Source organism: Nicotiana attenuata, unplaced genomic scaffold (genome assembly GCF_001879085.1).
Source record: "Nicotiana attenuata strain UT unplaced genomic scaffold, NIATTr2, whole genome shotgun sequence".
Taxonomy (NCBI): Eukaryota; Viridiplantae; Streptophyta; class Magnoliopsida; order Solanales; family Solanaceae; genus Nicotiana; species Nicotiana attenuata.
In genome coordinates this window covers 130,362-145,653 of record NW_017670867.1, presented here as the reverse complement: position 1 = coordinate 145,653, position 15,292 = coordinate 130,362, and the positions used below count along the sequence as shown (strand labels likewise).

The window sequence follows — 15,292 nt, the reverse complement described above, 5'->3', positions numbered from 1 at the left end:
GAGGCTTTCAAGCCTTGTGAGTGATGTGAGGAGGCTTTCAGGCCTTGTGAGTGATGTGAGGAGGCTTTCAGGCCTTATGTTATATGCCACGAGGATGCTTGATATTGCGCTTGGGCCGTAAGGGGCCCTTCCCGGAGTCTGCAAACCCCTAGTGAGCGTCGTCGACGAGATATGGATCGGGCTGCACGCCGCAGCGAGATATGGATCGGGCTGCACGCCGCAGCGAGATGTGGATCGGGCTGCACGCCGCAGCGGTTACTATATGATACTGTTCTGAGAGTGATCTGAGAGAGAGAACCCGAGGGGCTGAGAGTGTTTCTCAGAGTGAGCCCGAGGGGCTGGTACCACTTTGAGATATTTCCCGAGGGGCGAACTTTTATGTGCTCATCTTGCATATTTACTTGCCTTTTTACCTGTTATACTGCGGTATTTGTGCCCGAGGGGCGGATTTTTCTGTGCTTATCAGCACTAACTGTTTGAAATCGTTTCGTAACTGTTGAAAAGATCATTTTCAAAAGAGATTTAAACTGAGCCAATATATTTCTAAAGATTTCACAGCTTCACTATTTTTCTCAAAGGATTGTACCCTGCTTCTATACAGCATGTTGGTTGCTTTACGTGATTTCCTACTGCTCAGTTGTTATTTACCTTTATTACTCACTGAGTTAGAGTACTCACTTTACTCCCTGCACCTCGTGTGCAGTTGCAGGTATTTTTCTCACCCGGTAGCGGGTATTGGCTGTTTGGAGGCAGAGCTGTAGTAGTTTAGCGAGGTGACTGCCAGTGTTCGCAGCACCGTTTCTTTCTATGTTATTCATTATTCCTGTTCAGTGTATTTCTAGACTTGTAAATGTAATTACGTTCTTATAGATGCTCATGACTTGTGACACCCCGATTAGGGCTGTGTTGGGTTGTATTTCCGCTAATTAATACTATTAAGTCATATTTAAGCTGTTTATTTATGTTTAACTACTTTTGAAAAGACGAGTTGGGTTAGTTGGCTGGCCTTGTCTTCACGAGAGGCGCCATTACGACCAGTGCGGGGTTTGGGTCGTGACACTTGGGAAAGGAATGAAACAACGAAAGAACAAAAAAAACTAACTAAGTACATAGGATGCGGCAAAAGCCTCACTCCGTATCATCTCTGCCGCCGTTTTCCCCGGTATCATCATCATCATCAGAAGGGAGCTGATCCTTGTTGTCGATGCCCTCCCCAGCCTCCGGAGTCGCAGGGTCATATCCCCAAGCACCGCGAGCCTCGCGTGCCTTTGCCCGAGCATCTTCAAAGGAGGCCTCTGAGACAGTCCCCGCCTCCCACAAACCCTTATAAATATCTCGCTGAGCCTCGGCATGGACCCACAACTCATATAGGCGGCATGGGACCGCGACAGAGACAGACTCGACCTGGGCCAATAGCTATTCCTTCTCGGCCTCGAGTGCCACGACCCAGTCTCCTAGGCTCGAAGCCTCCGGGTCGATTTCACCAATACGCTCCTCGAGCCGCGCCTCCTTCAGCGTGGCCGTAGCCCTCTCAGATTCCTGTTCAGATTGGATGACGCGGATAGTATCCTCCAGTGCCGCCGCCCTCGCCAAAGCCGATGCTCGAGCCTTCTCGGCACTCAATTTCGGCCACTTTCTTTTCCAGCTCGGCCAACTTCCCCATCCATTCAGCGCTCAAGGCTTCAACTCTGGTAGCGTTCTGCTCGAGTTCAGCCTGTAGAGACAACACCTTCACCTGAAGGTCCTTGCACTCTGCGGCAACCCCTTTGTCCACTTCGAGTTTCTCGTCTTTGGTACAGAGCAGCTCCTCGAGCTCACTGCATCTACGGATGGAGTGCATCAGCTCCTGATCCCTTTTCTCCAACTCTTCACTGATGGATTGGGTGCCGGTACCCGCCCTGAGCTGCTCGTGCATCTCACGGCACTTGTTGCGATACCGACGATACTTTTCAAGCATCTTCAGGAAAATTGCGGCTCGAGTCTCAACTCTACAAGCACTCTCGATCTCCAGCATGTAAGACTAAAAACAAAGGGAGGAAAGGAGTTGGTAAACATCAAGGTCACAAAGCAAAACAAAAAATACAACAACAACAACAAACAAAAAAGGGGGGACTTACCCTTAGACCCATCACAGCCATGCCATGTGACAATTCGGCGTCACTAACATACTGGAGAGCTCCGCTTTTTGTGGCAGAGCATAGAAGGTCGAACTGCGGCACAAAATCCACCGTGTCCCACAGAAGGTTGAGATCCGACGGAATTTCAAGTATTCGGGAAGGGCCTCCCGCTCTTACTACAGTTCGGGTAAAGCCCTCCTCAAACATCATAACGTCATCAGGATCGAGGTCGGATTCGAACTCATAATCGTCAACCATGATGCCTTTTCCCCTCTCCTCAGCCGAAGAAGAAGTATGGTTCGGCCGGGATGTCGAAGGACCACCCGAGATAGTGACGGCAGCCTCGGGACTCCGTCTCTCCACCACACCAGCCTGTTGATCGCTTATGACAAGCGTAGCCTCTGCGGTCGGGTTGGTATCACCGCTAGTTTCGGGCACCGCCAAGGCAAGGTCGCCCCTTGAAGATGTTTCGGCTTGAGAAGCCACTTCCAGCACCACCCGTCATCTCTTCGACGGGACCTCTCCACTACTGGCACAGCAAGATTCACCCATTGGACGGATAGCAGGAACCAGAGTCTCCGGCCGAGGAGTAGACTCCACACGAACGGCCTCGGCCGCAGGCGCAGATTGGGCAGTGGCTCTTGGCACAGGCCGGGCAGCGGCTCTCGGCATAGGTTGGGCAAGGGGTGCCGACTGATGGAATGCGAGCGGGGGAGCCCTCGTCCTTCGTACCCTCCCTGTCAACAAAGAAAGACGATCATATAATGGTAAGGCCAAACTATGAGGCAAAGAACAAAGGAAAAATTGCAGCGGGTCGTCATCGGTGGGAGGCTTACGCCCATATTTCTCATGGAAGGACGCCCACTTACGAATCCCCATTGTATGGGGGAGAATCGCACTCACCCATTCGTGGATATCGTCAACTAGCGGGGGAGGTAGTCTCTCAGCTGCAAAAGCAAAAACAAGTCTTTAGCAACATCACCTAAAGGAGAACGATCGACGACCGCCTTAAGAGGAATCACAAAATAAAGGAAAACTTACGGGCAAAGTTCCACGTCTCTGGAAATCCAACAGGGTCAGGCACAAGGTGCTCTGTCCGCACATAGAAGTAGCTTTTCCAAAAACGGCGGTTAGCCTTGTCGTCCATTTTCACCACCAAACTCTTGGTTCCTCGATGGCGCATGTGGATCGTTGTACCCCGAAGAAAATGTGGGGCAAAGATGAGAAGCATGTGCCCCAAGGAAATTCCTCGTCCGGCAAGCTCCGCGTACTTGATAAGCATGAGGAAGAGTTTGTACGCATACGGAGAAAGCTGAGCCGGGAACACTTCGTAGAAGCGGCAGAATTCTAATACCAGAGAGAGGAGGGGAAGCGTGTACCCGATAAAAAAAAGGGTACACGTAAAATGTGCAGTACCCCAGGCGGTGCAAATGTACAATGTCCTTCCCCACCGCCGGCACCATTTCGATATGAAGTGGGATTCCCTACTTGGCCTTGAGCGCCGTAATCACCGCTTCATCCTTGGTGGAAGGGACAGGCTCCGGTTTGTTTTCGGCAGGACTGTTGAAGTCAGTCCTTAACTTCCCCTAACGGGGTACTATCTCATCCACCGTCGGAAACCCCTTGTCTTCCACCACCTCCACTTCCTCTTCAAGAAGGGGTACGTCATTTTTCGGCGCCGGAGCTTCAACCAATCTATCAGTCTGGGAAGAAGTACCAGCCGTTTATCTATCTAATATCGAAGTAAACAAGAACAATGAAGGAAAAGAGAGAAAGGTCAGGTCGAATCCTAACGTAAGCAGAAGTATGAAATACTAAAGAAGGTGGAGGTTTGTAAAATTCTCTAAGGTAAATTGAAAAGAATAACAATCAAATAAGGGATTACCCCTATTTATAGGAGCGAAAATATCCTTAGCAAGAAACCTGAGAGCCGCCATTCAAAAAGAACTAAAAGGGCACGGGAAACGATACAGTGCCTGAGAAACGTGCGCCATAATGACGCTTAACAGGTATTTATGGCACCCTGAACTGACGTGACGATCCATCTCTGAACTGACGTAACGGTCCGGTAAAGTCCTTGAAGCATCGCGTCGTCACCTCGCCATGAGGACCTCGTCCCTCGCATGATGTCCAGATTTCTCTTAAACTCTTGAATCAACAAGGTCCGCCAATCGAGCTCACCAAAAGGTGACCCCAACGGGCGGAGGGACTAACTATATGGGTCAAAATGTGACCATCAAATGGTTATAATTAAAGGGAACGGTAAGAGGTCGGCCAAGCCATGATCGTACCCACGAGGCGTAATGGCGATGAGTATCTCGTCTACTGCCGAGATCAGGCCATCAGAAGGCTTACACGGCAGAATGTAATACCGGGGCGAGTGAGGAAGATTACAGTCATGAGAGTGCACGCTGGTCAAGAACCGTTGGGTAAAAAGGGAAGGTAAAGCAGAAAAAGAGGGGAGAGACCTCCAAGGGAAGAAGGAAGAAGTCTATATTCTAGGTTACAAACCCTTGTAATCCCGATTGTTGAATCAATGAAGCTAGATCTCATATTCATCAGCAGGGTTCATCCCCTGTCTTCTTTGCTTTTACAAGCATGGAATAATGTATTGAAGTTGTAAGCTTATTATTTACTTTCAAAGTCTTTCATTCATTCTAAGATATATGTATGAACTCGATCTCTTTGAGTCTAATGCCCATTGTGCTTAGATCTAAAGTTGATTATATTTAGCCAAGATTTATCCTCTACTTTATCATTAATTGGTTTAATCAAAAGGCTTAATACTTTTTGGTCAAACAAAGTCTTGTATTTTTAGTTCACAAAGACTTGATGGGATTAGAACAAAAAGAAAAAAAATATTTTATATAAATAATTATATACTCCACATTAAAAAAAATCTATTTAGTACAATAACAATTACGCTCAATCCAATCAAGTTGGGATCAATTGTATAAGTCATCATTGTCTTATTTAAGCTCAACTCATGTTTATTTAAGCTCAACTCATGTACAAATCATCATGTTTATCGCGACTAGCCTACTGTAAATTTTCTCCTTTATCTACTTGGTAAATTAATTAAAAACTGACATAAAGGGTGTGGCGGGTGATATTCCTCAATCTTTAATAAGATATCTCGAGTTTGAACCCTAAGAATAAAAAAACTCTTGATGAAGAGCACGTTCCCCATAAAAGAATCATACACGGCAAGGATGTGGATATCATTTTTATCCAAATATATAGGCCAAATACATCGCCAGACCCTTAAAGTTGTCCACCCTTTTCACTTAAACACTCAATCTTAAGTTTGTTCCTTTTAAACACTTTAACCAGGCTTTTACTGTGCCATTTAGACACAAAATTCGTAGGCAGCAAAATACAAAAGGTATGTGTAATTCACACACCAACGTGACTAATAAAACGAGGACACGTGGATTTAACTTTTAAAAATTAAAAAATAAATTCATACACAAACCAGAACCCCACCCACCCCACCCCATCGTTATCTTCCCCAACGACCCCTCCTCGCCGGAAAATTAATTTTCGGCTATTTCTTTTCCAGCTCTATCTTCTTTTCCAGAAACTTGGTCTCTTCTTCTTCCCATCATCATCTTCCCCTATAGCTAATTTGCACACCTTTTGTATTTTGCAATCGTCGTCTTCCCCAACAGCTAATCCTCCCCAAATTTCTGAACAAGAAGAAAGGGGTTGTAATGGGTAATACCTGTCAGCAAGAAGAAAGGGGTTCCCCAAATTTGTCGTTAAGCTTTAACCTAAAAGTCATCATCTCGGCAAATCAAAGAAAGAAGAAAGGGGTAACCACCACCTGTCGGCAAATTAACTGTTGTAATGGAGATGGCACGACAAACTGCAACCCATTTGGACTCCCCACAAAACTTTCAGATCTGAAGATGTTTTTGATGGGATCTTAAAAACGAGAAACAAAAATAAAAAATTTATGGCGGTAGCCAAATTTAAAGGTGGCGGTGTTGGTAGTGTGCTTAGATTTGGAGGAGGAAATGATAGTAATAGTGTGAAAGATCCAAAAATTTAAAAGAAATATTTACCCTATTATATTCCGGCAAGAAGTATGAAAGGTTTGTCTTTCGGACCATTTTTACGCGCTTGAAAAATGTGAGAAACACTCACCTTGCCATGTCAGCATTCTGTGTCTAAATGACACAATAAAAGCCTGGTTAAAGTGTTCAAATGGAACAAACTTAAGATTGAGGAGTCATTTGGTAGGGTGCATAAGAATAATGCTGAATAGGGTGTATTAGTAATGCTAGTATTAGTTATGCTTGCATTAGTTATGTTGGTATTAGTTATGCTGACATATTTCTTATCCATTGTTTGGCTTGATGTATTAAAGCATTGCACAATTTCTAAAAGAATTGTTTGTTTACAAAAATGCCCTCAAAACCAGTCCATCATACTAACTTTTTAAAAGAAACATATGCTGAGAAAGGTTTTTATATGAAAAAGTTTAAAAATAATTATTTGATTTGTCTACCTATATAGTAATATAGAACTAAATATTTATTTATAAAAAAAGGAAATATATATGTTAAGCATTTATTTATTTACTAGAGATATAATTTTATTTCTCACTATTTGGATTATTTTAAACTTGCATTAATATAATAACTAGCATATTTTAATCAAGCATAAATTTTGAAGGACAATTTTGTCTTTAACTAAGTTAATGCATGCATTAAAAGCCATTGCATTGCTAATACCATGGTTTTCTATGCATTAGTTATGCATAGGATAATACCAAATAGGATGTATAACTAATGCTTGCATAACTAATGCATATGTTCAAAATGGCTACCAAACAAGGTATTATTAATACATAAAACGAATGCATGCATTATTTTATCTAATGCATCCTACCAAACGGGGAGAAATTCAAAAATAGCCAGATTTACAAGTGGTCGTTCAAAAATAGCCCAGTTTCAAAAGTAATCGAAATTTAGCCACTTTTCATGTAAAGATAAATCTGAGAGAAAACACTGTTCAAAACCCGGAAAATACGCCAGTATATTATGCTGGAGTTCCAGCATAAGTATACTTGAACTCCAGCATATTATATTGGAGTTCCAGGATAAGTATGCTGGAACTCCAGCATAATATGATGGAGTTCCAACATAAGTACACTAGAACTCCAGCATAATATACTGGAGTTCCAGCAAAGCATACCGGTCCAGTATAATATGCTGGAAGTTCATACACAAGTGCTCGAATCTCCAATATATTATGCTGGAACTTTCCATGTGTTGGAGTTCCAGCATAATATGCTGGAAGTTCATACATAGGTACACCGAACTCCAGTATATTATGCTGGACCGGTCTCTGTTGCAACAAAATAGTGGCTATTTTTCATTGACTTGGTAAACGCTGGCTATTTTTGAATGACCAGTCCGAAAACTAGCTAGACCGAGCTATTTTTACTACCAAACAACCCCTGAATGTTTAAGTGAAAAGGGTGGACAACTTTAAGGGACTGGCGATGTATTTTGCCAAATATATACTTATGCACTCTATGATATCGGGTATCCGTCAGAATTTAACGACATAATTCGGTCACAAATAATATTTCTCAGTATTGACCATTAGTATTTGCAAATTTCGAACTTCATCTTTGAAAGACTGATAAATTATTGAAAACTTTGTTCCAAGAGTATTTCAAGTAAAATAATACTTACTAATTTGTATGCAGGTTAAAGATTTGTTTTGTGAAAATGGTTGAAGATGGGATGAAAGATAAAATTTTACGATTTGCAGTATTTCAATTAGTAAAAGAAAGGAGGCTGATTGATTAACTTGACATTTCGATTTGCAGTATTCATAGGGTTTTTGTTGATTAGACGAAGCTCTAGTTCATATTCCCCAAGTCTTTTCTTATTCCAGTAATATTAATATTAGTCTTGTATTTTCTTATTCCTAGCCCTTGCTATTTCACATTGTTTCATTATTTTCGGCGAGATTGACTCAATTCTTATAGTGTCGTATTCTTAGATCTTTGCTATTGCATGTATCTCCATTTGCACCCATGTTTGATTATCTTGTTGTTGTTACTGTTTGTTTGCTGCTTCATTTTTACTTCTCTTGAGCCAAGGGTCTTTCTGAAACAGCCTCTCTATCGTCCTAACTCCTAAGGTAGGGTTAAGGTCTGCGTACACTTTACACTCCCCAAATCCCGCTTGTGATATTTCACTAGATTTGTGTTGTTGTGTTCATTTTTTTAAATGTCGATACAGCTTATGAAAAATGCAACGTACGCCACTGCTAAAGAAATAAAGGATTTCGAGTTTTGGATAGTTTTCTTCTGATTTATGTAGTTTTTCGAATCAAATGTATATTATGCAAGAAATTGAGAATCCCTGCTCTTAAATCTGATTACCTTGTCATGATATTCAATAAATTTCGTAAGACAAATACATGATCTGGATCAAAGCGACCGGGTTCCACCGAACCCGTAGTCGATGGGCTAGCTCCACCTCTGACTTTATAGTATTAAATTTGGAACAACTAAACCAGCCAGTCAAGTTAAGGTATTCCTGTTTTCTGTACAGCTTCATGCATTCATATACCAATTAAATGAACAAGGAGATTGCAACATGTCGAATAGATTTCTCACATAAAGAGCTTAATGGTTCCGAATTATGATAAAAGAAAGTCAATCCTCAGACGACAGAAAAAAGAAAAAATTTACAATCTAAAAGGAAAATGAAGTCAGCTACGAAATACCATTCTAGACATCTACTCAAACATTACAGCAACAACCTAAATCGGGACTTCCATTTTAATTGGCGCGTGTAAAGTATCTACTGATGCATTCTGAAGCCAGTCCTTGGCACAGATGAGGGCCTCCACAGTCTCAGGTCGCAAGGAACACCTGTACTGATCCATCTCTTTGCCTACCGTGCAAAATACAGAATCAGCTGTAACGGTTGAAACTGGAACTGACAAGATATCACGAGCCATTTTCGATAGAGTAGGGTACTTCATTCTGTTCAGTTTCCACCACCCCACAACATCAAACTCGTGAACACGAGGTAACAAGGATTCTTCCAAATATTGATCGAGTTCTGACCTTGACTGCTGGCTTGTGGTCTCCATAATGTAGGCATCAAAATCTGTAAGTCCGGCCCCATTACTAGAGGCACCGAGGTCTTGGGCATTCTCCTGCTTTATAGCCCCACCATTTGCCTCTTCAGCATAAGTTGGGGTCAGAGGCAGAGGAAGTGCCACATATTCAAGAAAGAGCTCGTGGATTCCCTCTTCAACAATCTTCACATAGGTAGCAGCTTCTTCCCCATATATTTTCGTAAAACTGAATTCAACGAGTTTCATTTTGAAGCGTGGATCCATTACTACGGCAATCGCTAACATCAGACAACAAGTCTTCCAGTATTTATCGAACTTCTCTTGCATTATTTTGGTAAGGCTGCTGACGGATGGATCTTCACTTGCTGTAGCACGTGCCAGTTCCAATTGAATCTTCCACGCTTCATGGAAGAATGTATTGGTTGTTGGAATTGTTGGTGCAGTCAGAAGATTGGCAGTGTCAAAGAGGATTTTCAAGTAAGTACACAGAATCTCAACTTGCTTCCAATCTTCAACAGATGGGGCATCCTTGTAATCAGGATCAGATGTATCCAAGCACGAAAATACTTCCTTTAGCTCTGACGCAGCCAACAACATCTCATATGTTGTGTTCCATTGTGTTCGGTCATCAAGCGCCAACGTCTTTGTGCTTGGCACCTGAAGCTGCTGTTTGAGCTCAATAAACTTTTCCTCATGAGATTCTGATGTTTTCACATACTTTACGCTATCTCTTACTTTCTTAACAGTTCCATGCAAAAAATGAAACGCATCTTGGGCAATGCTGCTCAAAGTTCGAGCAAGACAATTTCCGACCAACAACTGACCATTGAGCACAAGAGGGTTCTTCACTGAGAGTAAAGTTCTAAGATTATCAACAGCTGCATCACCGATTGGATGATTAATAGTGACAGAAAATAACTTCCCCTCCATACTCCAGTCAGAAAGGCAAGCGGCAACAGCGTGGCTGAAAGCCGTGTCAGAATCTGGATATGGTTCCATGATGACATTGAGTATTTTCCTGTGAATTTTCCACTCACTGTCAATATACTGCCCAGTTATGAACACATAGCCGACAGTGTAGCAGGAAGACCACATATCAAGTGTTAAGCAGATTCGCCCAGGTACCCCCCCAATCACTTTCTGAATGGCTTGCTTCTCTCTAAGATAAGTTGCCACACAATCTCCTTGCACGGTGTTGAAGCTCACCATATCAAAACGAGGTTGAAGATGCTGGACAAAAGTAAGAAAGCCTGGATGCTCAACCATGTGAAGAGGATAGTCGTGCATGATAATCATCCTAGAGATCTCCTGGCGACACCGGTCTGGATCAAAAGCAAGGTAAGGAGAAGAAGCAGTCCGATAACGTCGTTTTGGTGCATCGTTACTACCCCCATATCCACTCATCTTAGAAGGTGTATTATATGGGCTGGATTGATTATTCTGTTGGTTACGTAGGACAACTGGACAGGCTCCTTTTGCAATATGGCGTTTCAGGTGACTAGTGCCTGCTACTTTTGAACCTGTACTATATGCAAATGATTGCTTGCACTGCTTACAGCATGCCCTTCTAGTTCCAGCACCAACGTTTTCAATGGTGAAATGTTCCCAAACTATTGACTTCTTTTTCCTACGCTTGCTGGGTTGTGTTTCTAGATCGTTTGGAGGTGTTTCGATATAGTTGGGTTGTGGCTCCGCAAGGACCATCTCATTTAGTGGGATCATCTCATTGTCTGGAACCATTTCATCACCAGGGACTATCTCATTGCCAAGCACTATGTGATGTTCATGTGTCATCTCATGTTCCTGCACCATCTCATGATTATGTTCATGCATCACCTCATTTACCGGCACCAACTCATGATTATGTTCATGTATCATCTCATTTTCCGGCACCATCTCATTACTATGTTCATGTATCATCTCATCGTCCGGCACCATCTCATTACTATGTTCATGTATAATCTCATTTTTCAGCACGATCTCATGATTCTCAGTGGGGTTTGCTGGTGTCGCAGGGGGTGCTGGTGTCGCCATCAGAGTCCAGAAGCTCAAGGCTATAGGAAGCAAAACAATTATCAATTATCATTATAATATAATGATAAAAAAGGAGAAAAAAAAAAAGAAAATCATACACATAGCAGAACTGAAGAAAAAGAAGTGTAATTAAAAAAAATAAATAAATAAATAAATAAAAGACCCGAAGGTAGCTATACGTGTGTGTACATCTACATATATTTTCTTTTTGAAGAAGTAAGGTGTTTCATTAAAAAAAAAACATAAAAAGAAGATGCAAAGTTACAAAGGGCATAGTTACATATGTGTGTGTACATATTCTGTGATAACGAAACTAAGATTCGTTTGTACTAGAAGAATCAATATGGATACACTGATGGATCATATAACATTGCTAGTTATGGAATTCAAGATCTCTTTGACTGTGGTGTGCGTCAGTACACCTGAGAACTTGTGGAAGAAGGGTAATTCTTATAGTGGCCATTATAGGGCTACATAATATCCACCAAAAAAAATAATAATAAGAACCAATCACATCCCCTCAAAAGTGCTACAAAAGTAATCAACTTTTACTATGAGCATGTTCAGATTAATGAGAAACAGGGAACTTTAATATTTTTCTTTTTTTCATCTTAATATTAACACAACTGACACTTCAACTAGCATATTCCCAAGTAAACACTTATACTTGCAAAAAGTACACCCAGTAAATACTTTTGACCGCTGATTATGCTTATGTGATTGAGTTAGCCGATATGGCTTAACAACATGTGAATCAAACAAAAAGAAGCGTGAACCCAAAGAAAAAGCTTCCCACCCCCACCCCCCACCCCCTTTTTAGGACTTCTCTCTCTTCCTGTATATTCTTTCTCTCCCTCCTCCCTTTGGAAACTAGTATCATCTTTGATATCCTTAATGGCTCGACGTATTCTATCTTCGACAAGTCTAACCACACACCTCACTCACTCCGCGGTCCATAGTAGAGAAAACCACTCCTTTGCTATCAGTCCAACCTCTTTCCCAATAAAGAAGGGAATGGTACAGCTCAGCTGACTGCATTAATTATTTCTGCTAAGGATTATGTATCCTTCAAAGGGCTTAGGTTTACAAGAAATGTAAAAGTTGAGTGTTTTGCTCCGTTTAAAGCAGAATAGCAGGTGGCTCCGTGGTCTTTTTGTTAAGCTGTAGAGTATATAAGAAGTGACTTCTTTCAAACTTTTTTCCGGATTGGGAATGAGCCCGTGAAGAGTGAGAGAGGAAAGATAGAAAGGAGGAGGCTTTATGCAGTATTTGAATCTTTCAACCAAGAGATTCAGTATGGTGTTGCAGCCTATGGTCATTGGTAGGATTTTAATCCTGCAACTAACGAATGCATCGTGGAGTTACAACTACTAGGCTGCAACTTCATCACAGCAGAGCAGGCATAGTATTCTCTTTGGACTAATAGAACAGGAGGCCCAAAACTTTAGCCAACAAAATGCATGAAATTAGCTCCTCGGAGCTGAAGAACCATGTCCATTGGCACACCTTAGAGGGACCAAACTTAACTCCATTAAGACCCGGCCCGGCCCGGCCCAAACTCATCCTGTCCATTGGCACACCTTGGGAGGGACCAAACTTAACTCTATTAGGCCCAGCCCGGCCCGAACTCGTCTCTAAACTAAGCTGACTCAAAGTTTAGTAGTAGTAATACTGGGAAAATTTTCAGAAATATCCAACTTTTAGCCCCTATAATTGAAAAATATCCATTGCCCTACAGTTTCAAATTTCACAAGTGTTATCATGGAGTTCCACTAATAAAATTTGAAACTCCAAGACACTGGCTATTTTTCTAAGACAATGCCGAAAAGGCAGAAAAGTGGCAAATAGACGCTATTTCTACTAGTAATACTCCTCCTAAGTAGGCGTTTGGACATAAAAAATAAAATAAAAAAGGTGATATTTGAAAAGAAAAAAAAAAAGTAGTATTTGAAGTTAAGTTGAAGAAGTATTAGAAAATTGAAGTTGTGTTTGGACATGCAGTTTCGTTAGAGAAAAACATTGTTTACTTGAAAAAGAGGTAAAAATCACTTTTTCAAAATTAAAACTCATTTTCAAAAATTCAATTAAATGTATCACCAAACACTGGTTTGAAAAAAATTTCCGGAAAAAAGGAAGAAAAAAAATCATTTCCAAACAGCTCCTAAGGCAACAAGGAGGGTATTACCACCAAAGGATGTGGTGGAGCGAATGGGGCTGTTCTTTCCTTAACCAGAGGTCTCGGGTTAAAAAAATCCTTGGTAGGGAGCGCTTCCCAGCGAATGGGGCCCTACGCGGCGTGAATCATATATAGTCGGGCTCCAATGCGGGTACCGGGCACAACCAAAAAAAAAGGAGGGTATTATTCTATTTTGAAGAAAATAAGGGTTAAAAATGACATTTCCCAATACATGGGCTAACAAGTAGACAAACATAAACTTACTAGATCTAACTCAGAAAATGGATCAAAGATGGGCTTTAACACAAATCTAAACAAAGCCCATATCACACACTCTTACTAACAACTAATCTATTTCAAGAATCATTTCACAGTCAGCCTTCAAATTTCAAAACAACCTTCAACTTAAAGCCCAGAACAACAAGTAAACTATAAAACTCCTTTTTAATAAATAACAGCAAAAAGTTAAATAAACCTGAAAAGTCAAACTTTAGTGAACTACCATAAAACAAGCACAAAATTGATATTGAAACAAAAATATTACAACAACAAAATACTTTAAGAAAATACTTTAACCATGGAACACAGTATATAGCACACATTTACACCAAAACATAAACATAAAACTAACATAAATATCAGAGACCGATCTTCACACTAACACAATAAAGCATTAAAATTATCTCTAAAAAGGAAAAATAAATCAAATCTGGAACGAACAAAAGGAAAATAAGTGAGAAAATGTTAGGAAAAGGTACTATACCTGAAGAAAAAAATTGATTTTGAGTGAAACCCAAATATCAGAATTCGATTTTGAGCAAAACCCACATACCAAAATTCGATTTTCGCGCAAAACCCAGATAACAAAATTCGATATTGAGCAAAACCCAGATGAGAAAGTTCAATTTTGAGCACAACCCAGATAACAAAAATTCGATTTTGAGCAAAACCCAGATAATAAAATGGAGCTTACCGGGATTTTCAGGCTCCGATAGTGAACCAGATCTAGGGTTTCAGCGGGAGAGGGAGAGAGGAGAGAGAAAGGGGGGAGAGAGAGAGAGAGAGGAGAGAGAAAGAGAATTGGGCTTGAACCCGATAAAACCAAACTGGACCTTTGTTATGATATTTTTGGGGTCGTATTAGACTATTAAGTGATATAAGGTTCATTGACAAAAAAACCAAAAACATTAACATTGTAGTATTGGATATGGACTTTTTTTTTAGGTCCATTTATTATTGTTATGACTTGTGACTATGAGAAATTGAAGGTGTGTTAGTGTGTGTGTTTTGGGTCACACCCCTTTTTTTGGTCAAGTGGTTTGATGTGTATTATATGGTTGTCATGGACCATAGCCCACTTTTTATGGTATTTTTTGGTGATTTTGTGTGGACTATATTTAAGATGGGGCCTATATTGGCTAAAATTGGAATTGGGGAAATGGGGTTCTTTTTTTAAGTAGAATTTTGAAATTTAGCCCATTATGGTTGGGGTAAAGTTTCAACCTTGAAATAAAAGGGATGACATCTCTTTTCATGTCTTCCACCAAGAAAATAGACCTTATTTCAAATCATATTCCAAAGTACCTCTTTCTAAACTAGAGCTACACGTCACCCAATATTGAAAGAAAATTTTGCAAATGCTAGAAACTAATTGGGCGTTTGGAAATAAAAAGTGAATTTTTTTTTTAAAAGTGAAAATGATATTTGAAAATTAAAGTTGTGTTTGGACATGAATATAATATTGGGTTGTTTTTGAATTTTAGTGAGTGATCTGAGTGAAATTTTTGAAAAACAATTTCTTTGAGTTTTTCAAATTTTCGAAAAATTCCAAAATTCATTTTCAAGTGAAAAT

The 15,292-nt window shown here is 40.8% G+C and overlaps 1 protein-coding gene across 2 annotated transcripts; it reads right to left on the bottom strand.

Annotated features, from left to right (window-relative positions):
• Positions 1-8,741: 8,741 nt before the first annotated feature.
• Positions 8,742-14,595, bottom strand: LOC109244040 (zinc finger BED domain-containing protein DAYSLEEPER-like). Of its 2 annotated transcripts, none has more exons than XM_019411065.1 (2): positions 14,204-14,595; positions 8,742-11,284 (listed from the first exon to the last, which is right to left on the bottom strand). In XM_019411065.1, exon 2 carries the CDS (start codon positions 11,262-11,264, stop codon positions 8,907-8,909), a length of 2,358 nt encoding a protein of 785 aa, XP_019266610.1. In that variant the 5' UTR covers positions 11,265-11,284; positions 14,204-14,595; the 3' UTR covers positions 8,742-8,906. The 2 variants fall into 2 exon arrangements, with proteins under 2 accessions (XP_019266610.1, XP_019266609.1); XM_019411064.1 differs by having other exon boundaries at positions 14,414-14,595.
• Between the last annotated feature and the right edge of the window lie 697 nt (positions 14,596-15,292).